General features: G+C 39.5%; 1 protein-coding gene across 1 annotated transcript in view; it reads left to right on the top strand.

The window, feature by feature from the left end:
* Positions 1-22,744, top strand: part of ITGA9 (integrin subunit alpha 9) — a 227,411-nt gene that overhangs the window by 181,874 nt on the left and 22,793 nt on the right. Inside the window, exons 23-26 of the mRNA XM_075705767.1 lie at positions 1,829-1,936; positions 18,759-18,884; positions 19,469-19,588; positions 21,289-21,390. Coding sequence (XP_075561882.1) covers positions 1,829-1,936; positions 18,759-18,884; positions 19,469-19,588; positions 21,289-21,390 — 456 coding nt within the window. The remainder of the gene's footprint in view (positions 1-1,828; positions 1,937-18,758; positions 18,885-19,468; positions 19,589-21,288; positions 21,391-22,744) is intronic.

The raw sequence follows: 22,744 nt of genomic DNA, 5'->3' as shown, positions 1-22,744 counted from the left end.
TTTACTGAAAAGGAGTGAAAGCAGGATTTCAGGACATTAAAGCTTTTGTGAACCAGGCTATTAATTCCTGTGATTCTGATTTCATTCTTGAGGGTTTATAGGTCTTCCCCCCTCCCTCCCCTCCATAGCCAGTTATTGGTTAAAAACAGATAAAGAACAGATGTACTGATGCTTTAACTAGATGAGTATTTTCAATAAAACAAAGTGATAACAGGTAAGGGAGAGAGCATCTATATATTGGCAGAGCCTCCATTTGTCCTGCCCCATCCTCTTGTGTCTCATGCACACACTTACAAGTTGCAATATTAATAATTTTTTTCCATATAGAAGTAGAAAATTATACAGTAACAAGTCACAGATCTGCTCTCCAGTAACATGGTAAACCTCACAACTGTGTATGTCAGAGAGAAAGGGTAGAGTTTCATAATGGGTAAAGCATGGTTTGTATCACTGTTTGCTTAATTGTTTTTAATGATTTTCCTGCCATTTATTAAACTTCTCCAGATGGAGAAAAGTAATAGTTTCTTAACCAAGAAAAAGAGATGATTTACAAAAATCTGGGGCTTTATAGCGGGTTTTAGATGTGGAAATCTATACCGTGTCCAATGTTAATAAGGAAACAGATCTATGCATCGTTTTTTTGGTGTAGCAAGATGTTCAATGAAAATGTCTTTTCTGCATTAACTCTTATATCTGATCTCAGTGAGATAATCAAGTTTTTTCTAAATGTCTAACATGAAACATTATGTTAGTATTTCATGCAGCATTTATCATGCTCCATTGTAGTGGGATTTCTCCCCCTGCCTGGAGCCTCAGGGTTTTTTGTAAGGATTTCATATTCTGCACTGATTCTCTTTATCAATCAGGCATTTCTTCAAATATGAATAGTATTTTAAGAATGAAAACCTGTTGGTTTTAATATTTGTACTTTACACAATTAGCAACTGATTGCTACATCTTTTGACAGTACTGTCTCAGTGAGGATAAATATTCTAATGGGCCTAATGTTTTTACTGTATGCACTTATATATTTGTTGTTAGAAACAACCAAGAAATATTTTTCCTAATAAAAAAATGTAGATAGACATGAAAACTTATTTTCATTGAAATTTCTCCATGGATTGTTTCTTTTCAGCAAAACCCCACAAATTTTGGAATTTTCACTGGATACATTTCAGTGGTGGACTGGAAATTCTTTAAGTTTTTGTTGAAAATTTGTGGGGGGTTTGATAGAAAGCCAATGTTTTCCACTAAGAGTTGCATTTAACTGAAAACCCCAGAACTTGAATGGAAGTTGTTCACATGCATTTCCTGGCAACTCACTCAACAAACCCACAGTCCGGTAGTCACAATCATTATTACTTTGGCTTCTGCTCCATAAGGAAAACATATGCAGAATATAATGCAGTGGTTACCAGATGGAAATGAGAATGTTAACTGAGACAGCAATATTTCTTACAGTCTTCCGGATGGTGTTACCAAAACACTCAAAGAGTACTAGCAGTGGCTCTGTATATAAGGTAGAAGTCTTATGCTATTTGTATTGATGACTGGTAATTATCCTGCAGAACTGCTTCTCACTTGATATATGAGCTGTGCCTAAAGACTGTTAGATAAGCTAAACCTTTGACTTCATCCTGATACTTACAAAAGAAGTCTTAGTCTGAAGACACTGAAAAACTTGCATAGTATTTGAATTTTTTCAGATTTACCTATACTCCCAGCTCTGGTTCTACAGTATTTTCCCATTTATGAGCAGTCATATATGTAATTTTATTTTTATTGATTTTTTTTTTTTAATACATTTAATTGCATCTTTGTCTTATAGGTTTACAATGCTGGACCGAGCACTCTCCCTGGAGCTTTTCTTGAGATTTCATTTCCAAACCGCCTCTCTGCCACTGGAGCTGAAATATTTCACGTTCAGCAGATGACGGTGAGTACGTTATGATGTGTTCTGAGCCCAGAGAGGCACTGAGAGCTATCAATGACTGAAACAAAAAAAGCCCAGCAGAACTAGATGAATCGGTTGCTTTTTTAGACAATAAAAGGTTCTTTGTATCTGTGGCCAGATCATCATAAGCAGCTGAGACCCTCCAGCTGTTGGTTGCTGTCCCCCACCTAGGGCAAGCAGCCGGTTGTGTGTTCCTGGTTTCCTACAATGCAGTGTAAAACTAGGTCAGGCTAATCCTGAAGGAAATGTGGAGAACACTTCCCTGAGTCACACCTCCAAAGAGGATTTGGTCTTAATGAGAGTCCTCCCTGATCAAATGGTGTATGTAATATCAGCAGGATGTGTTACCAAGCTGACTCTGTTTTTTTCTGTGGTTATCTGCAAAAACACTAGCTACGTCTGAATACGTTACCAGTATCTATTTTTCTGTAGTCCATGTTATAATTTGCTCCTTTTGAGGGTTCTTTTAACAAAAATAAGTAACAGAGAAATTTATTCTTTCAACACATTTTTCAAAAGATTATTTTGTTTCAACTACAAAGAAAATCAAAATAAATACTGTCAAAGGAGATACATTCTTAGATTTCATTTCTAATATTTATTTATTACTTTCAAAGTTTTTGTTAAACCACTAAAATACCATCATTTATACTGTGGTGCCAAGAGAGGGAAGCCTCACTACTGAGGTAAATTTGTTGCTGAAATTCAGAGTAATCTGTCTTTGTGAGACAGAATCAGATCCTTGGGCTACTTGAAAAGAAATATGATACTTTCTTCATTGTTAGCTACTTTTCTAGTCTTTTGGCTGAAAAGTATTACTGTCCCTCGTATGCAGGTAACTGAGGCACTGAATCTGTGTAAATATAGATCCAGTAAGACCTTTCTGAATATATATATGGCCTACAGATGGGCACTAAAGACAGAATCACTGAGAAACAGATCTGGGATATTGTATGAGGCACCAGTGTTGTACAGAGTACATGAGTCAGTTCTCCAGCTAGACTGAATTAATTCTCCACCCTATGTCTCATTTTCCATGGCATTGCATTTTATTGTTTTATTTCGTCCAGCCTTACATATGGAAGATCACCTTCCTTTTGACACGTTGCCTGTCAAAGGATCGTGACCCGTTTCCTTGTCCCTTCCCTGGTCTCTGTGTGCTGTGGGAGAGGGTGTGTGTCTGTGTGCGTTTGCAGCAGAAGCAGAGTGGTGGGAGTCTCCTTAAAAGTTTTTGTCTGCCCAAATGTTGGTGTCTCCTCTAAAGTCAGTCATCCTGTATATTCCTATATAGCTGAGAGAGGAATAGAAAACAGCCCATCTAACTTAAGGTGTGATGAATTCCTTCTAGGCATTGCTTGTTTCTCTGTATTGACTCTTCCAGAAGTCTGGGCAAATTGTCTTAGACAAGACACCTGTTGCACGCTTGAATTAGCTATGTATGCTACCCACCAAGTGGACAAGGGCTAATTTCCAGGCATAGTTTGTCATCATTTCTACACAAGACCCTAAGTTACACTGACAAGGATGGGGTGGACTATATGGTTTTGAATAGCATTTAGAAAAACAAGGCAAAAACCTTAAATCTTGCACTTAACCTGTTTTTCATTGCTGTTGTACCTCTGGTGGCTTACCTGAAGGAGGTCCAGCTGGGTGATGTGGCCTTGGGCACTGTGCTAATAAATACTTGTAGGGTTTGCATCCCTTTTCCTTGACAACAGGTTGCATTTCTTCCAGTGTTATTTGACGTCTTTCTTCTACTTTGCAGTTTGTCTTTGTAGAAATTTCAGGCTGCCTTTGTGAGACCTATTTGCATTGCAGGCTGAAGAGTGGTAGTGGGCAAGTGTGGTTCTATGAGAGATGTCTGCATGATACACTGGCATACCTGGAACATTTCAACCACTGGTTTTGGGTATATGGTCAGTAGGAGTCTAATGCATGACTTTTTGAGCATCTCTGACATGTTAATAAATGTTATCCAAGCAAATCCTGTCTGGAATAGTGGTTATCCCCACTTTACAGATAAATAATTGAAACACCAAATGGTTTGCCTGAGGTCACACAGGAAATTTGTGTCAGAGCCAGGCACTGAACCCATGTCTCCCAAGTCTTACTATTGTAACAGGAAAAGCATCCTACTCTCTTTCCTCCTGCATCTCTCCCACTGAGTTTTTATTGACTGAAAACGGAACTAAAATCATGGAGCTTTTCATCTTTTCATAGACTAAATATACTTAAACAAACAAACAAAAAAACCCCTAAAAGCAGCAGTTTGGCATGAACTTTGGAAAATGGGTTAGAACAGCTGTTTTTCAAGAGCATTTTTGTAAGCATAGTCATTAAAGATTTCAAGCTTTTGCTTATTTTGAACTTCCCAGAATCTAGACCACAGTAAAGGTGATAGTGTCCTTTCAGACAGTGCAGGTGTTTCTGTAATTACACCATTATACCTATAACCCAGCCGTTCTACGCGTCAGCATTTGCAGACTTTTCAGAATAGGTGTCATTAATACAGAGGATTAGGAATTGTCATTTATCTGTAACTGAAACTGTTGATACACCATTTGGGATTTGATGACATCATGGTTTTGTTTTTTTAAAGCTAATAATTCTTTCACCACTTCTCTGATGTACAGTACAGCAGTGAAATTTATGGGTAAAAACACATAGAAAAAGCACTAGAGTTTGTGTCTCAAATACACATATACCACACAAGATAGTGCCAGGAGCTAATTGCTTCGTATCGTATTGACTGATCTAGTCTTGCAGGCACAAAAAATAATAAAAGGAAGAGAGTCACGTATGGCCCACTGGAATGGTCTGTATCTCTGGGAGGTGTTAATAGGAATTATTATCTTGCTGCTCTTGGAGAAAATGGCAGCCCTCATGCTTCCTCTGTTCCTGTTGCTCTAAGCTTTTGGCTTTATTGCAGAAACTGCTTTAAGATTTTCTTCAAGAGAAATTCAGGTCACAGAGATGTTTTGACATTTGGAGTTCTGCCTTAGAGATATTCAGACGCTCTTCAAAGGGTCTTGGGAGTTTCTGCAGCACTTCCCCCAACAAAACCCCTAATACACAAGGGAAACAAGTCAACAGTAAAAGCCAGAAGTAAAAGAAAACAGGTAATCGAAAGAAAACTAGAAAAAAACGAAGTGAAGTTCCTCCCTATCAGAAATTTTAAACCAAAAGGAAATGCTAGAAATTTTACAAGTCATTTTAACTAGGGAATTCCACCACTGACATTGATTTTACATAGTAGATACTCAAATTCTGTAGTGGTAAATGATATTTTGGAAGCAGATAAGAAAAATTAGTACTTGTTTGGTTTTATATATTTTTGTATTTGCTTTCTTGCAGAGGTTTCAAGCCAGGTTAAAAACCTAATAAATGAAATACCTCAGCTTGTTGGTAAAAGTGTTGTGATAGGTACGGTACAGGTGATTACACAGAAAAAGCTTCACCCAAGCAGAGTAGAGTAGAGTTAGTGTTAACAGAAATGTATATTCTCTACTCTTCAAGCCATTGATTATCTATCCTTCCACAAAGGAAAACAGTGCTCATTATACTTGTGTGCATGTTGGTTTTGAACTGAAAGCTTAGTAATTTCCTTTGGGTATCCAGCTAATTTGGAGGGCAAGGGAAGCGCTACTTGACTTGCCAGCCAAGGAGCTGCTTTCCGGGGCATCCAAAAACATTTTCACAATGGGAGTTCCTACCAAATTAACCAGGGTATTTCCTGAAGCTGTTGATAAATTAGCAATGTGTCCGGGATTACTCTGATGCTGGCTTTAGAACTGGATCGGATTGTTGCCTTCCTATTTATTTTATTTCCAGCGAAGGTAAACGCAATTGTGAAGAACGAGGGACTAACTGTTGGAAACTGAGTTTGTTTGAACTGGAAGCCAACTGCAGTGCAGGCGATGACCCTCACCCTCCTCTGGAGCGACCAAGCTCTGCAGGGCTGCCAAGTTGCTTAGACTCCAGTCAGACAATTGTCACCAGAATCAAAGATGCACGGTGTTAACCCAGAGCAAGTGCCGTGTGCGCTTGTGGGTTTTTGGAAGAAGCTACTGCTTCTTCTATTGTGTGCAGCATGCAGGCCAGCAAGCACTGTTTTCTTTAAGAGCCTGTTTAGGTGAATCAATACCAAGGTGTCATGGTTTAGCCCCAGCCAGCAACTAAGCACCACGCAGCCGCTCACTCACTCCCCCTGCCCCGATGGGATGGGGGAGAGAATCGGAGGAGTAAGAGTGAGAAACACTCCTGGGTTGAGATAAGAACAGTTTAATAATTGAAATAAAGGAAGATAGTAATGATAATAATAACAATATAATAATGATGATAATAATAATAATATACAAAGGAAGTGATGCACAATGCAATTGCTCACCACCCGCTGACTGATACCCAGACAGTTCCCGAGCAGCGATTGCTGCTCCCTGGCCAACCCCCCCCCCCTCAGTTTATATACTGAGCATGACATCATATGGGATGGAATAGCCCTTTGGTCAGTTTGGATCAACTGTTCTGGCTGTGCCCCCTCCCAGTTTCTTGTGCACCTGGCAGAGCATGGGAAGCTGAAAAGTCCTTGAGTAGCATAAGCAGTACTTAGCAACAACTAAAGCATCAGTGTGTTATCAACATTCTTCTCATCCTAAATCCAAAACACAGCACTATGCCAGCTACTAGGAAGAAAATTAACTCTATCCCAGCCGAAACCAGGACACGAGGATATAAAGAACTGTGTTGTTATCACTGCTGAGATAAGAATCTTCTTGGAAAGTGAGATGCACATGTTGCAAGACAGTCTTTTCAAAGAGTTTGCGGTCTAGGCAATGAAATAAAGGGGAATTTGGAGGAAGGAGGGAGAAGGAAAGAAAGACTGTCCTCAATTTTCTGATGAGAAACTCCCTCCCTGCACGTACCTTCTGATATCTAGGTGTACTAATTACTGTTTTAGTAATTGCTAGTAATAGAATATTTTTTAAATTACTATGTTCTCTTAGTTTAGTAATTAATGGAGAGAGAGAGGCATAGAAACAACTCTGGAGAAGCACTTGCTGGTCTCCACTGACAATACAAAAGCCATCTCGTTTCCCTAGGTGTCTAAGCTTAGACTTTGAGAATTATCTCCAGAGAGCAAAAAATGGGCTAAACCTCAGGTCTTGTGAATCCTGCTCCCATTAACCTTGAGTGTGCCAGTTAGCTCAAGCCCCTAGTTCCTGGTCCAGTGTTCCCATCACTTTTTGGTTAGGGAGCAAAATAAAAAGTCCTTCTGTTGGAATGACAAGCAGAAGTCCTCCAGTTGTCCTATTATGCTTGGCATGTTCACTTCACACTTCTCCTTTCTTTTGTCTGAGTGGAGGAGACCTGGATTGTGCCTTTATGAAAGCTGGGTATCAGTAAGATTTAAAAAATAAAGACAAGCTGAATTGGAAATGAATTAACGGCATGGAGGAGTTGAAGAGAATTCCTCTTCCAAGTTGCCTTTTAAGTTAATGACTGCCTGAGCATGACACTGTAGAAAAGCTTGTCATGTTCAATAAGGAAAACCATTGAAATAAACATTATTCTCTTCCTGTGAACGCTGAAACAAAAAAAGTAAAATGGAGTCAGTCCCAGAGCCACAAGTCTTTCCTGGCTGATGACAGGTTACATTTTTAAGGCCAGTTTTGTGTAGCACTCATGTCATTTTTCTCCCTAGCATTTGCATGGTAATGTCTGTAAGGAGCAGGAGGATGTTAAGGGGAAGAGTTAAAGCTTGCTGTCTTGTTCCATGAAAGATCCCAGGATGCTTGAGGTTTTTCTTCACTTGTATGATGAAAAAGAAATCTTTGCAATTTTGAAACTTTGAATGTAATTTCTGCTTATTATCTGTAGGTTGCTATCCTCCAGCATAAGAATAAGATGCTTTGGCAACTGCACTGCTGATGTTTAAAACCATAAGCAAAGGTGGACTGTCAAAGCTCTCTAAAGCACTGGTAGTGCATGAGCGCTTTTTGAAGCATATGTTGAGACTGTCACGCTCACTACTGCGTGTTCCACATACAGAGGCAAACCTGTATATCGTTATTGTTATGTAGAAAACCCCTTGTTTCTTGGCAGCCAGTTTAAAATTGTTTAGTTTCTCTTTTGAAGTTTCAGGTCTTGGCTCTGAAAACATATATATACAGTCCCAGCATTTGAAAATATAAGTATTTGCTGATAGTACTTGATGTAGGAAAATTTTTCTCTAGCAGCAATTTATGCTGCTCCTGATTGCCACCATTGATACAAGGTTTGAACAGGAACATTTTGGACTTACAGCAAGATTTATTTTATCCCTTTGTATTAGTCATCCCCCCTGTAGTCTCTTTATTTCAGTGATTGCTATACACACGTTCACATGTGCATATTTTGGCATTATATTTAAAGGCATAGCTAGATTGCTGGAGGAAATTGCTCATTCCAGGGAGTGTATTGTGCAGAAACTTGCTGATGTCCTGCCTCTTTTCCTTTAATTGCTTCTTTAAATGACTGTTCCAAAACATTTTGCCTAGGCAGTTGGAGGTGTTCCCCCCACCCCCAGTCTAGAGCATCTCTGTGATAGCAACGGAATCTGCCTTTGCCTGGGAGCCCTGTCACTTGCAGAAGAAACTGGTGCATCCACCCTGTCCTGAGATGGTTGTGAGCGCAGGCAGGAGCCTATGCTGTGGTCCAGCATGGCACAGTTGCCTCTAGGCATGGGAAACAGGACCCCAAAGCAGCTCAGAAAGAGCTCTCACAAATGTCTTCCTAATGTCAGCATGATAAACTGAAGCTCTTTCAGTGAAGAGGAACTTAGATCTCATTTAAGATTTCATTGTTGTACAGGAAACGGTGCCTGACTATAAAATTAACTCCTTTCCTGAGTTAGGACCTTAAAATAAATCCAAAGTGGGAAAAAAATCATGGCATTTTTGCTTTACAGGAACCATCTGAATCACTATAAAAAAGCTGTGCCTTCGTTAGAGTTTACTGCATTTACAGTGCTTGAAAATGATCTTTTCATGCATTGCTGGAGATTGCCTTCAGGATACAGCAAGACTACTTAACATGGCAGAAAGTTTTCTGTGACTTTCTAGTTTGGATTTTTAGGTGAAACCAGATTTGGACAAATTTTGTGATATTTTCTGTTTGTTTTGTCCAAATCTTCTAGCAATGAGAGTGCTGTAGTATTTGCATAAGCAGTGATTTTTTTTTGCAAGTGCTAGATAAAGAGAATGTTCATGGAAAGCACATTTTGAATGTACAAAGATAAGTCTGTCTTTCAAGAAAGAATGGTACTATAAAGGTCAGGGCCATCGAACATGGACAAAAATGCACTGTGATCTACATATTAAATCAGACCATGGCAACACTTGACATGTTCACTTGTGGCCTGTTCACAGTTAGCTTCTAAACTAAAGAAGTTAAATTTGTCAGATTACTTGGTTATTGAAATTTTCCAACACATTCTCCCTGCAAAACTCATGACCTGTAAATATAGTGTGGCAGTCTGATTAATATTTTGTGTCAACTGAAAGTGTTGCTACTTTGCAAACTGCCCATAGTTTCTATTTGCTTGAATTAATATATGAAAAGGTGGCTGATTTGCCTTTTTATAAAAGTGAACTTCAGATAAAGAAAGAAGTCTTATGAAGTGAATTGGGTATATATATTAGCTCTTATCGGATTCATGAAGGAAGTAGGAGGTTTGGTAGATACCACAGTAATCAGGAGTTTTGCTGAGGTATGGAAAAAAGTATACAGTAGACTTTTTGTAAGCTTCCCAGGCAGAGAATTCCCTGGTGAAGGAACTACTGAGTGAGAAAAGAAGAGAGTCTACAAATTTTTATTTTATTTTAATTTTTTATTTTATTTTTTTATTTCTTTTTGAAGGAGTATAATAATTACATGCTTTCACCATTTTCCCATTGGTGAAGTTGTTCCTACCAAAAAACAATGAAGAAGGAAATTCAGGAAAGAGCTGGTTGATTAATTCTTTTAACATACACACCTCTGATTCAAATGCTGATTCATAAACTTGCCATTTTCTTTTATAAATAACATACAAGATATGTGGTTTAAACGTAAATTTAGAAACTAAGAAAGGAAGAGTTAAAAACAATGGTATCTGTGTGTACAGACTCTATCTCCCATTTGATGGAAGAAGGGTTTACCCCCCCGGTTCGTGTATCAGAGTGGAAATAAGTGTCTTTTGTTGGATTTCTCTCCTGACTCTGAAAGTACATCATTCCAGTCTTGTGCAAGGTACTGGATAGTATAAAAAGTATCAATAAACCATTCCTTGGGGGAAAGAGAACTCTGAGGATGTCCTGGAAACAAAGGACATCTTTTTCCTAACTTAAAATACACCACCCCCACCACCACCACGGAGAGTTTTTTTAATGCGGATGACTCATTTAAACTTCAAGTGTCTACAATAGATCAGCAAAATCATTCGCTTGGAGGTCATACCTTCTCTCCACTGCCTCTGAAGAGGGCTTAGATCTTAGAGCTGATCTTAGATACCTTTCTGATACATTCAAATATCTGCTTTAGTGAAGCATCCCACCTGAGTTGTTTGAGCCCTACAGGGAATGTATTTATCTGCACAGTCTTCAGAACTTTTCATCCTAACATAACACAGCCCATGAGGAAAGTCCAACAGTTAGGTAAAGAAAAACCATGGGCTTATTTGTGTTTTATGCACCATAGGAAAGGCTGTAGAAGGGATGTGCTGGAGACAAGTAGAACCTAGGAGCGCTGAAGGAGCACTGAACTCCAAGTGATCTCAGGGGCTTTTTAAATAGAGACATACTTTGAGATCTGTTTGCTACTTCATGTTAAGCATTTCACAGTTCATCATAGGGAAAGGAAATGTACCTGTCAGTGACTATCTCTTGGATTTCAACTGTTAAAGGCTGATACATAAGGAGCACATGAATGTTAGAGATAAACTGGTTTCCATGTAAGGTGGTGTTCATTCATTCTTAGGCCTGAACCTTTAGTGGACCTTGCAGCTAAATCATATGAGTGGTCGGTCTCTCTCCTCACTGTGTACATGTGGTGGTGCCCTCTGTCTAGGAAAGAAGCCACTGTCTTGTAAGTCAGGAACTTTTAATCAGAAGATCTTTGCTTTTCTTACTAAATTGGGTAGGCAGCACTAGTTCTTGAGAGTAGTACTTCTGGGGATTGCTGCTAAGTACATGCAAAGTGGTTGCAGGGCCAAGACTAGGCAAATGTTACAGGATTATGCTGATCCAACCCAGTTAACAGGTTAATTAAGCTGCAGGGTTAAGTGCATCAGGAAAAGATCTACAGGCGTTGCAATCAGGTTAGCACGGATTTATGCCAAACATGCATCTGGTGTTTTCCTTCCGGCTCGAGGAGCAGGAGCCAGAGCTATGGTGGAATACTCCTATATCCTGATTTAATGTTTTAGCATCTCTGCTTTGCTGTTTAAATCTTGTCTCTCATGGCCATGTGAGTTTATGTATTGGATCTGTGGAGTACTGGTTCTGCTTAACAGCATTGCTATTTTTAGTCAAAATCTTTCAAGGGTTGTTTAAAATGGGTTAATTTTAAAAATTCTTTTCTGTTGTTTCAGTGGCTCTTAGATTTATTGCCAGAATCAACAAAACTGCTCTGATTCAAACATGTTTCATTATCTGTGAATATTAAACATTTTTGGCATGTGGAGCAAGTACTCAGATAACATATTTACATAACTTATTTGTCTACTGTTGAAAGTCTGACCTTGTCTGGAATTTCTTGTGAGTACTCTTTTTTTTCTCAGTGTGTGTGACATGTTAGATTAACCATGCCTATCAATTCATCTCTGTTCACCTACTATAGGATGAATCACTGTCTTTGAATCAGGGCACACGTATACATTTTTTCCCTGATACTAGGCTGAGTGTGCTATGGTTAGCAACAAAGATAAACAAAAGTGGATCTGTTATTTATTATCCAATTTGCAAACTTGAACCACTGATTAGACATGCATACATAAATAAAACAGTAAAAAGACTAATAAGAAAGGAGAAATATGTAAAAACTATCTGGCAGCAATTTCAAGAAGTCTATGGCCAAACTGTCATTTGGAGCCAGCATACCCCAGGGCTTATGAGAGAGGCATTCATTTCGGAGTTGAACAATGTTAACAATTTTGTGAAACAACTGACCTGTGTTCAGACTTTGTGTTTCCTGCAGCTGAAATTGCTGTTCTGAGCATCTTGTGTCTCATGATGTTCTCCCTGAACTTACCCCCATGTTTTTTCCTTGTTCAGACCTCTGTTTGGTTCCACCACACACACACTCATGGCTGGATTCCACCTTCATGCTTACTTTGTGTCAGTTTAATGCTGCTGGCTTCCAGGTTTTCACTAATAACTGGTGATGGTTTAGCTTAAGAGGGGAATCAGGCTTACTGGAAGAGCCTGGAAACTTTAAGTTTTAATACCATAATGAATTCCTTTGCATTAGTGGGAGTCTAGTGTTGTCTATAAGGAATGAGCTGAAGATACACATTTGCTCGCCTGTTTACCTTGTAAAATGCCAGTCATTAAATATGGGATTAGCACTCAGGTTCTTATATGCAACAATGCAGCAGGAAGTTTGTACTTAATGCTCGTTGGAAGCAACAGCTATTTTCCTTGTGCTTTTCAGTCTCATTCTTCCAAGAGAATCCTATCACATGCACATACTTAACCCCAGGCCAACTGCCAATTTCCACTTCCCTGTGCTTGGTCTTCAGCTGACCTTTCCAGCCCCCTGTTTGGAAATTGTATTTCATTTCCCTCTCCCAGGTTGACATCTTGTGCAGGATACGAGGGTCTGAAAAAAAATGGAGGGTCTCGCCTTTGATGCATGTTAAATGGGTTGAGGTTAAATCTAGAAGAGGCCACTGGCTTTCAGTCTACCTGTGAAGTTTACGTTACAGGCAGTACGGCCTGAACACTTAAAATGTTTGCTAACAAACCCCAAATTTGTTAAAGGCCCCAAAGGCTTGCTAGAAATTGCCATGTTCTGAGATTAGCTACAGATGAGCAGAAATGATGTTACGAGTACCCTGAAGGTAAAGGACAGAGCTGATAGCGGAAGGGGAATGTGCTGAGGCAGCAGGTGTATTATGTCTCCTAGAAACTCCAAATCCCCCTAAACCCATGGCTGACCTGGACTAGAAGTGCAAGAAGTGTTTCATTGGCAGCCCTGGGTTATCCTCTGTGTTCCCAGGGGAACACTCAGTGATTGTCCCCCTTGCACTGGTATCACCTTGTTGGAGTGCCAAGCCCAGCCCAAGTATTCTCATAAATCCTGACATGCGCAGGGGAAGTCAGAGAGGATGATCCCTGTCTACGTAATAAATCCAACATGCTATTCCCATACAGCCCTATTAAATATCCTGCAGTTTTTTAGGATGTAATGTGTGTGGAGTGTATGTGATATGTTTTACATATATCTGTTTCACTCTGAAATGTCCTCCTGCCACTTTTTCTTAAGGGTGGTGTAATCTGATATGGTTAAAAATAATTGCTACTTTATGGGTTTGCTCCTGCTCCGTAACACTTTTCAAATATTCAGAGTCCACGAAAGATGTCCTGTGGGAATTTCTTCCTTGTTGCAGATACAGCATTTTTAAAGCATGAAGTAATGCGCATGCTTTCTCCAGTGGTTATGTCTTGTCTCTGAGAAGCTTAGTGGTTTGTGCTGATGACAAAAAGTTGGCAGAGTAACCCATTGTATAGGCTGTCCTATTTAAACGTTGTCCCTCAAGCGTGTTTATGGGCTCTTTAAGGGGACAGCAACTTCCAGTAAACTAACAAAGCTAGAGACTAACTTGGCTCTGAACATGCGGCCATTTATGGGTAGGGTAGGCAACATAAGGGATGTTCTGCTTTTCAGCATGATGATAGATTAGTAATACTATTAGCTTTTGCAGATTTATGGTGACCTTTAGAGGCATGTTATGCCAGGTGTCATTTACAGTCTATGTAATACAGGTGTTCTGGCTTATATCTCTTCGTGTTTATGCATGTTGCATGTATAGGCACGTGTGTTGAATACAATAGGAGACTACACATGCGTATGTTCATGAGTGAGTAGTGATTTTCAGTCCCTTAGATTCCATGGTGGGAATATCAGAGCGGGTTTTTTTTGTTTCGTTTTTGGTTTTTTAACCCACCTTTTTTTACCTTGGGGCTGAGCAATTTGACAAGAGTACCTTTGAACTTGACATAAAAACGAGAAAAAAATACTACACATGATGCATTGATGTTAGGTGTTTTGCAGTCTATGACAAGTGTTCCTAGAGAACGGGAACATCCCTACACAGGGACAGCCTGGTGAAAAGAAACCATTGTCAGTAAAAACTTGTGTGGGAAAATTTTACTTTTTTTCTTGATGTCGGTTTGCCTCACGTGAAAATTGAAGACGTTATTCAAGACGGTCAAAACATGCTTCATTGTGTTTAGAACAATGACAAATCACAATAAATATATCATGTTATAAATTCTTCATGGAAAAGTTTTTCAAAAATGTTTGGGTTTCCATCAGAAAACCACCCCCTTACGAATTTTTCAGTTTAGAATTGAAAATCTGAAAATGTAATTTCTTTGCAAAAATACAATATTATTTTCTTAATTGGAAAGGTTTTCTAGCAGTTGTAGGCTAGGATCAGTAGTTGATAATATTTAGTTCTGTGTTACAAAAATTTTATGCTGTTACCCTGAAAAAACTAGTTATATATGTGGTAGTGTTGACTATATGTGAGAGCGTAGATTATTGTATATAGAGAAGAAGAAAAACGAAAAAATAATTTAAGACCTTTGAAATTATTTTTATGCCATTTTTTCTGCAATGTAAAGCTGTTTGATGAAATCTGCTAGGTCAGATTTTAAAAATACCTATCACTTCTAGTTATGGAGGAATTTTATATGGTAAAGAGTGATGGTAGCTTTTTTGTTTCAGAAGGGTTTGCTTATGTAGAAATGTAACCATCCTAGTACATAAGAAACAATATGAATTCTAGGAGTCCTGCTTATAGGAGTTAATGTAATATCCACACTCATCAGTGAAAAAATTTAAAATTTGTTCTTAGCAAGCATGCATAATGTGTATTTTGCACATCTTCGGAGTCATCGCCCTTTGCAGAAGTTCTGCTGGGCTGAAGACCAAAGTGTGCCTTAGAGTGCTTCTTTACTTAGTTCAGTCCAGAAGTGAGCTTTTAAAGCAAAATCCCCAGCCCTCCCCACGCAAGGAGCCGTGGTTCACATCGCAGAGTGCACAAACTGGATTCCTTTTGAGGCAAAATAAACAGAAAGGAGCACTCAAAGAGTGCACTTAACACTCATTTGTGGCTGCAGCACATTCAAGCCACAGATTCAGACTCAGAGCAAGTTAGAGAAGTATGTAATATGGACACCAGGTGCTGAGGATGCCATGCAGTTATCCTGGTTCACCTTTTTGTTTGGCCTACGTTGTGTGCTAATGTAGGCTTCGTCTACATCTGTCTGGGTACAGATTTTAGGTATGCTTCCAGTGCAGGAGATTTAACTGTATTGCGAGTGCACCAGACTGCAAATGATTTTATGCAGGACTTAAAATGGGTAAGTACCTTCTGGGAAAAAAAAAAAAAAAAAAAAAAAAGAAACAACCTTCCGCAGAGACAGCTCTGACACAGCTCCTTGAAGTCCCTCCATGGGAGGCTGCAGGGCTGCTCCTGCTTGGTACCTCACTCGGGACAGGGTTTTTATTTTCCAAGCTGCAGTCTTAGTGTAGCATTTAAGAGAGCCTCCCTTCTGTCCCTGTTCCCACTGCCCCAGTTTTGTTGTTTTTTGTGTTCGGAGTTGGACGTTGATTTTTCTCTGTGGCTTCTGTATAGTCCCTGTACTCAGTGCAGAGGCAGTGCGCATCTCTTTTGCACATCCTCTGCACTGCTCTGAAACCCCCCTTATGCTATTTCTGTGAGATGTTAGATCCCAGGGCCTGGGAAGGTCACTTTGGGGGTAGTCCTTTTCTGTTTATAGGCTGCTGAGACCACATGGAAATTTCCAAAAAGCTCTAGTAGGTCACGTACCCTGAAACTCCAAGACTTTGTCAAAGAGCCTGGCTACCTACTCCATTTCAAAGCCTTGCACAGTTCGTGCATCTATAAATCATAAGCGTTTGCTCATGCAAAGTTCTTGAACTTTGCCAGGAATTTTCTTCTCTCTGTACCAGATTATGAGGTTGGTCACAAGGAGAAAAACAGGTGGCTGGGGTAGCACCGTTTTTGAACAAGGAAAGGCTTGAGGCCAAATCTGGTTTGTATTTCAGAGATGCAGTTCAGTGTCAGCATAATGCAGGCAGGAGCTTTCTGCTAAGATTTTATTTAGCAGGTTGATTTCCTAGAGCCGAATTCTTCATCGAAAACAAAGTTCAATGAAAAGTTACCATAGTTTTATCTGACTGGTTGACTGAACCTTCCCTTTATGCATGTAAAAATTGAGGAAAATAAGAGATTGTGTGAAATGTGTCTGACAGTCACCCTAACAAAATGAACAAACAAACAAAAACCAACCAAACAAAAACCCCCAACTGTGGCCAGTCCTTTGGAAAGGCTGGATTTCCTTCTACCTTAGCAAGATCCACCCATTTCAAAGTTTTTTGTTACTTTTTTCCTAGTTCTGTGGCTCTGCTGTTTCTAAGAATGCTAAAAGAAACTGAGTACTTCTCAGCTGCCTTGCATCCCTTCCTGCCTACCGGCTGTCAGCATACGCCGATTGATCACAGATACACAGATGAATTCAGCCTAATTTCTGTCTGGTTGAATTCCCCCAAATTCTGCAGGTCAAGCAGTAGTGTCTGCCGCCTTCTAGGAAGTGGCATCTGCATTTGGCTACTAAAACAGGCTGTAAGTGAGCTACTGGTCTGTTCCAGAGCAGCACAGGTGACAGGAGGTGCTTGGTCCTTGCATGTGTCCCTCCTAACATGGGCAGAGACACTGATTTTAACAGCCACTTTGTGTAGGATTGCTGCATAGTTGGCAGACAGGAAAGGGTATTTCCAAATTCAGACTTAGTCCTCTGGAGGTGCCTTTCTCTCTTTCATCTAAAGTGTTTTAAAAAGGACAAGATGTAGCCAAGCTTCAGTTTAAGAAAAGATAATAATTTAGAGAAGAAAGGACCAGATTTATGTTGCTTCATGCCAGATAATTCCTTTTAGTCTTGTGAGGTATTTCTGCTTTGGTTTGTTCTTACACCATATTTGTACAGGACGTAAAGCAGGACTATTTGGAGAGTATGCCAAAAGCTGGGATAGTGCAGAAGCTCATACGGTCCTTTCTGTATCTCTTGCATGAATCTAATGACATCTGTCCAAGTGTCTGGTAATTCAAACTTTCAGGAAGAAAGAGCAAGTAGTGAATAGATCTTGATTCTTTGCTGTTCTTGATTTAACATAAACCTTCTGGTTGATCTGGATCTAATTCCCATGTGAAAGTTCAAAGAAAATAAACATCAGTATGCTTTGTGAATCTCTTACCTACAGTAAATAAAGGAAACTCATTCCAGGTGATCTGGACAAATGGAGATCATCATAGTCTTAATTTTCAGTTGATCCCAAGGAGACTGTAAACTGTGGGTAGCTGCCTGTGCCTGTATCTGTTGGGATTGTAAGGACAGATTATGTAAAGACAGGTTATGAATACATACTTCCAAGAACAGATTATGAAGAGCTTGTGGGCCAGTGAAGCAGAAAAGGTGTATCTTACCAAGAGACATAGACATCACTTGGAAAATAGCATTTAAGATCTATGCAGACCTTTGTTTTTTGTTTCTTTTTGGCAATACTTTGGCTAACTCAGATATAAACTGTTTAATGCAGAATTGGACATGCAGTAATTTCATATCTATAACAACTTTTTTTCTCCCTCTTTCAAGGATTTGTGATTTGAATAAAGTACAAGTTTTCATCCTCGCAGAGTAGAGGATGTGGGGAGGTCAGCAGCAGGATGTATAAGAATGTCGCTTGGTGGTTTGTGGGAAAATCTCCCTCTCACTCTTAACAGGTTTTAAGGATGGCGGCAGGAGAAATTTGCTGATACTTTGTTGTCATAATTTGTATTAAATTCCAATAGATTTTCTTCAGTGAATATTCATAAGCTGCAAAAAGTAAAAAGGGTTTCCTAGTGCAGGGTTATCGTGACTGAAGATCATTTTGTCAAAGCTTGGTACGTTTCACATGCTTCGGGCATCTACTTTTCTGGACAAATGAATAAGCTTATGATACAAAAAGTTTATTTTTTTACTATTTATGCCGAAGGTAAAAGAACAGATTTAGTGTCCAGGCTTGTGCATTTACACAAAGATTTTATTTATCTCATTAGTTCTGATATAAACTGTGAAACATCCAAGTTGGCCAAAGCACCAAATAATAGTTACATGATAATGTAATACACAGAGTAACACGATTGCCTTAAAATGCTATGTGGTGATTTATATCTTTTGCTGAGATTTTTCTCCTCTGTCTCCATCTCCAGACATGTAGAACAGAGATACCTACATTTGAGCTAGGTTAGCTACGTTCATATCCTATCCAGTCAAGAGAGACAAGCATTTCCAGAGCATGGTTTGTCTGGCTTACCTTAGATATTTTCTTCAGGATTATTTGACTCCCAAAGTGCTTATTTCTCTCCTTTGACTGTTAATGGGAGTCCAGACATCCAGCTCAGATATAGGTGTGTATTTATGGACAGACTAATCCACCTTCTTGTGCCATTTATTTTAATTCAGAATAATAATTGTGATTATAATTGTGCTTGCAGGTTGGTCAGGACAAAGGAAGCTGTTCTTTTCACAGAAACCCCAGTCCATGCATTGTTCCTCAAGAGAATGAAAATATTTTCCACACAATATTTGCTTTTTTCACGAAGTCTGGCAGAAAAGTATTGGTAAGAAAGTCCGCCTGTGACAAACTTGAACATACATTGTATCTTACAGAAGATTTTGCATGGCTCAGCATGGAGAACTCAAAGGGATAGTTCATTATAAAGCAACTGGTGGGGCGTGTAAACTAATACTGATTTTGTGCTGTGGGGATATTTAGTGATTTTAATTATCTGATTTTTAAATGGATATAAGAAGTTTCAGGAAATGCAGCGGGGAGGGAGTTACCTGACATGGCAGCTCACACTCGGTGACCAGAGCCCTCACTGCCATATTTTGTCAAAGGCGCATGGGGCAGCAGGGCCCTGCACAGTGCCTGGTGCCTGACCTGTGCAGCAGTGGCCCAGCCTCAGGTGCTCATGTGTCTCAGCAGCTCTGCAAACGGCTGAATTTCACCTGCCTTGCTTTCGTGCAGGTCTCTGTATCTAAGCTGTCTCCATGTCTTGAAAGTTCTTGCAATTTCAGTGCAGGAGTGCTGTATTCTAGCAGTTTACTGTGCAACTTAGTCAGTTGGCATGTTTGCTGTCGCACAGTTTGTCACTGAATTTTTTCCTCCTTTGCCTAACAGCTTTTTCCATATTTCCTGTAGGACTGTGAAAGACCAGGCAGGTCCTGCTTAATTGTACGCTGCAACTTAAGCTCACTAGCAAAAGCAGAGTCCTGTGATATAAGTGTCTACACGCTGCTGAATACTGAGATACTGAAGAAGGTATGTGCTTCCTTTGTAGTTTGTCTGAAACACCAATTTAAGTATGCTTATGTGCATCAATGGACTCAAGAGTTGCATTCCTTCTTCTCTTTATTAGTGTGCTATAAAAAATCATGGTGTCAAAGAAAATAGATCTATTTATCAACAGCATGTATGGAGGTGTTAATCCTCATTCTTACCCATTACCCATTAAGGCAGATATAAATTAAGCTCAGAAATTTATACATTGAGAAACAATAAATGAGGCCCCTAATTGAATGCACGGTGTTAAGGCCAGAGACTTCCGAAAGTTGAATTGATTTCCAAAAGTTTTCATTCTGAAAAATGAGAAGTAGAGTAAGCGCATGTAAACTGTGACCAACTATCTATCATCCCCTCTGTATAAACAGAGATGTGGCAGTTCGTTGTAATTTTTTAGTACAAATGATTATTATTCACAGGAGATACATCATGACTATACTAATGCTGAGCTTGACATTTGTGACAAGAAACAAATGGTTGCAAGTTAATTCCTGTCTTCTCATAAGCCACTGAATGAGACAGCAAATCTTTTGAAATTTCTAGTGATTTACTGAGTTTTGCCCTGTTTTCCTATACTTACAAAAATGCTGACTGTGTAATTGTGGCAAGATGCTGTACGATTATGAGGGTACAAGATAATCAGAGGAGAAAGCTGATAACATGAGCCTACTAAAATAAACCTCTTTGATAGCTGCTAGATTAAAAGCATTGGAGAGGGCACTTATTAGAAAGCAGTTCCTAAAGGAATTGATAGCTCTGAGCTTTTCCAGCTGAAACCAACCAGTCTGCTAATGTTTGTTCATATTTGAAAACAGGAAATATAGGCAAGGCCAGAATTTTCAGGTATTTGTTACATGCTTATAGAAATGCTGAAATATGTAAGCAAGTAACTGAGTGCACACAAAATGTGCTTCTGGGAAATTCAGTCCTGGGAATAACCAGGATTCATCCCATCTGCTGGGTCCTTTCCAGTATGACCATTAGCAACACTGCTTTAAAAGACATACAGGGCTTTCATATGTCTTTGCGTCAGTATCACCAATTGTATGCTGTTTGCTACTTATCACCTACCCTCTTTGAGGTGAACAGCATACAAATGACTAACCTGTGAGGTGAAATGGCAGCTTATTGGAAGTGCCTGTTAAAATGCACTGTGTAAAATATAAGAGAAAAATAAATTAGTAAGGGGAGGTGTACATTAAATATTTAAGATATTTGCAGTGCACAGATTCAAATAATTGTTTTTCACCTTGGGATATACTTGAGTTTATCCCAGGTTTTGCGTATCTGTTTTTCTGTTCACTTGAAAAACAAATAGGAACTTTTCTTTGATGGTTAATATTGAGCCTGCCTGTGTTGATTGGCAATGTTCTGTCTTGCTTTTGTGGTAAATGTGGGAAGCATTAACAGGCCAAATACAAATGATGTGTTTAAAGTCCAACATACCTGATTTTGTTTTAATCTCAGATAATGTGCTTGGTTTTGTCTGTCTGTTATGAGCATAAGGTATGTTTTCCAAAGTGGGGTTTTAATCAGGACAGTACCTAACTCTCAATCCAACTTCCACTAATCATTGTCTAGATGTGTTTATTACACTGGCAAATGTTTGATGTTTTTGTTCGGGGGTTTTTTTGCGCTTTTTTTCTGTATCCTCAATTCTTCCTCTTTTTACTTCTCAGGACAGTTCATCGGTCATCCAGTTTGTCACAAGGGCGAGGGTGCAGGTGGACCCTGACCTCAGAGTGGTGGAGGTGCCCAATGGGAGCCCAGAAGAAAAACCAGTAAGTAAATAAACCTGAAGAGAAAGGTTTCCTGATCCCAGTGGGCTGGAGATAGTTGAGAGCTCTACGCAAACAGGAATTTGTGGCTGGGCTCAGGCTGGGCTAGCCCATGAGAGTGCCCAGGCTTTGTCTGGCTAGACTAGCAGTGCTGTGAACTGTGCTTCTGTGGTTTTGCTCTCTGTGACAACCATGCCATCACAGTGAATGATGTTATATGGAGCAGGAGGATCTGTGTTGTACTACCCAAAATTGTAATATCCTTGAGGTATTTGTGCCAAAATTAGGTTTAGCTTCCTGTTCTAGGGTTAATGTCTGCTTTAATCTAATTCAGGTTTTCCTTGAAAACCTAGCAGAGACTTGAAACCCCAGCAAAGTCTTTTCAGATGTGCCAGTATGAAATATTTACAAGTGCTGATGGTATTTTGGGAGCTGTGAAAATGGGCAAGGGGGTCTAAACTTTCAGAGATTCATTTAACTGTTCCATTGTGTTGAGCTGGTGGAATTCATGTATGACCTGATACTGCATTTTGTATTGATCTGCGTGAGGCTGGAATCAAAGTTCAGGGTGAATTCACTGTGTAGTTTTGGCTGTAAGTAAAACTGTACAGGGCTATGTTTACGGGCTATGTTTACAATCTGCTGGAGGAGGTAATCGCTTTGGTTTCCTATTACCAAGTCGCCTAATGCTTACGCATGAATATTTAACAGTGGTCCACACCCAAATTCAGCTTTCTTTTTCCCTGGTGAAATTTTAAGTTTCATTTCTTATTTCTCTCTCATGTGAGGATCAGCGGTAATCTGGACTACTTTCAAGTTCTTCTCTTGCTGTGTATTTTTGATGATCTAGATCCCATTTCTCAGTTATCCTTTTATCCCCAATGATTGTCAAACACCACAAGCCCAGGCAACCATTCTCTCATTGGCTTCATTTCAGTCAGTACTATTGAGCTTTCAGTGTGAAAGCATTGAGTTCAACACACTTTTGGAAGGCACTGACATCCCAAATTAAAGCACTCATCTCAGAGATACTGGATGTAAAACCCTACAGGCAAAGGAAGAATTGAACCTGCATCTACTTACTACCTTCAGTCTGAAAATAGAGACACCACTACAGTGACTATCTTCTCCACCATCATGTCTGCAACCCTAGGCTTAACATTCTATTTTATTAGACTTCTCAGAAAAAGCAGTTCTTTTATATGACACGACACCATTTTTTCCCTTCTGTTTTATTTTCTTTGTCAGGTTTCTGGACCATTTTAAAGAGCATTAAAAAATAGGTTTGGCAGCTGAAATGAAAAACAACAGCTAGCCTTCCCTGGGAATGTGCCTTATGAGTGACCTGCATCCCTGA

The sequence above is a fragment of the Pelecanus crispus genome, chromosome 2 (genome assembly GCF_030463565.1).
Source record: "Pelecanus crispus isolate bPelCri1 chromosome 2, bPelCri1.pri, whole genome shotgun sequence".
Classification (NCBI taxonomy): domain Eukaryota; kingdom Metazoa; phylum Chordata; class Aves; order Pelecaniformes; family Pelecanidae; genus Pelecanus; species Pelecanus crispus.
This window is presented reverse-complemented; position numbering and strand designations above follow the sequence as displayed.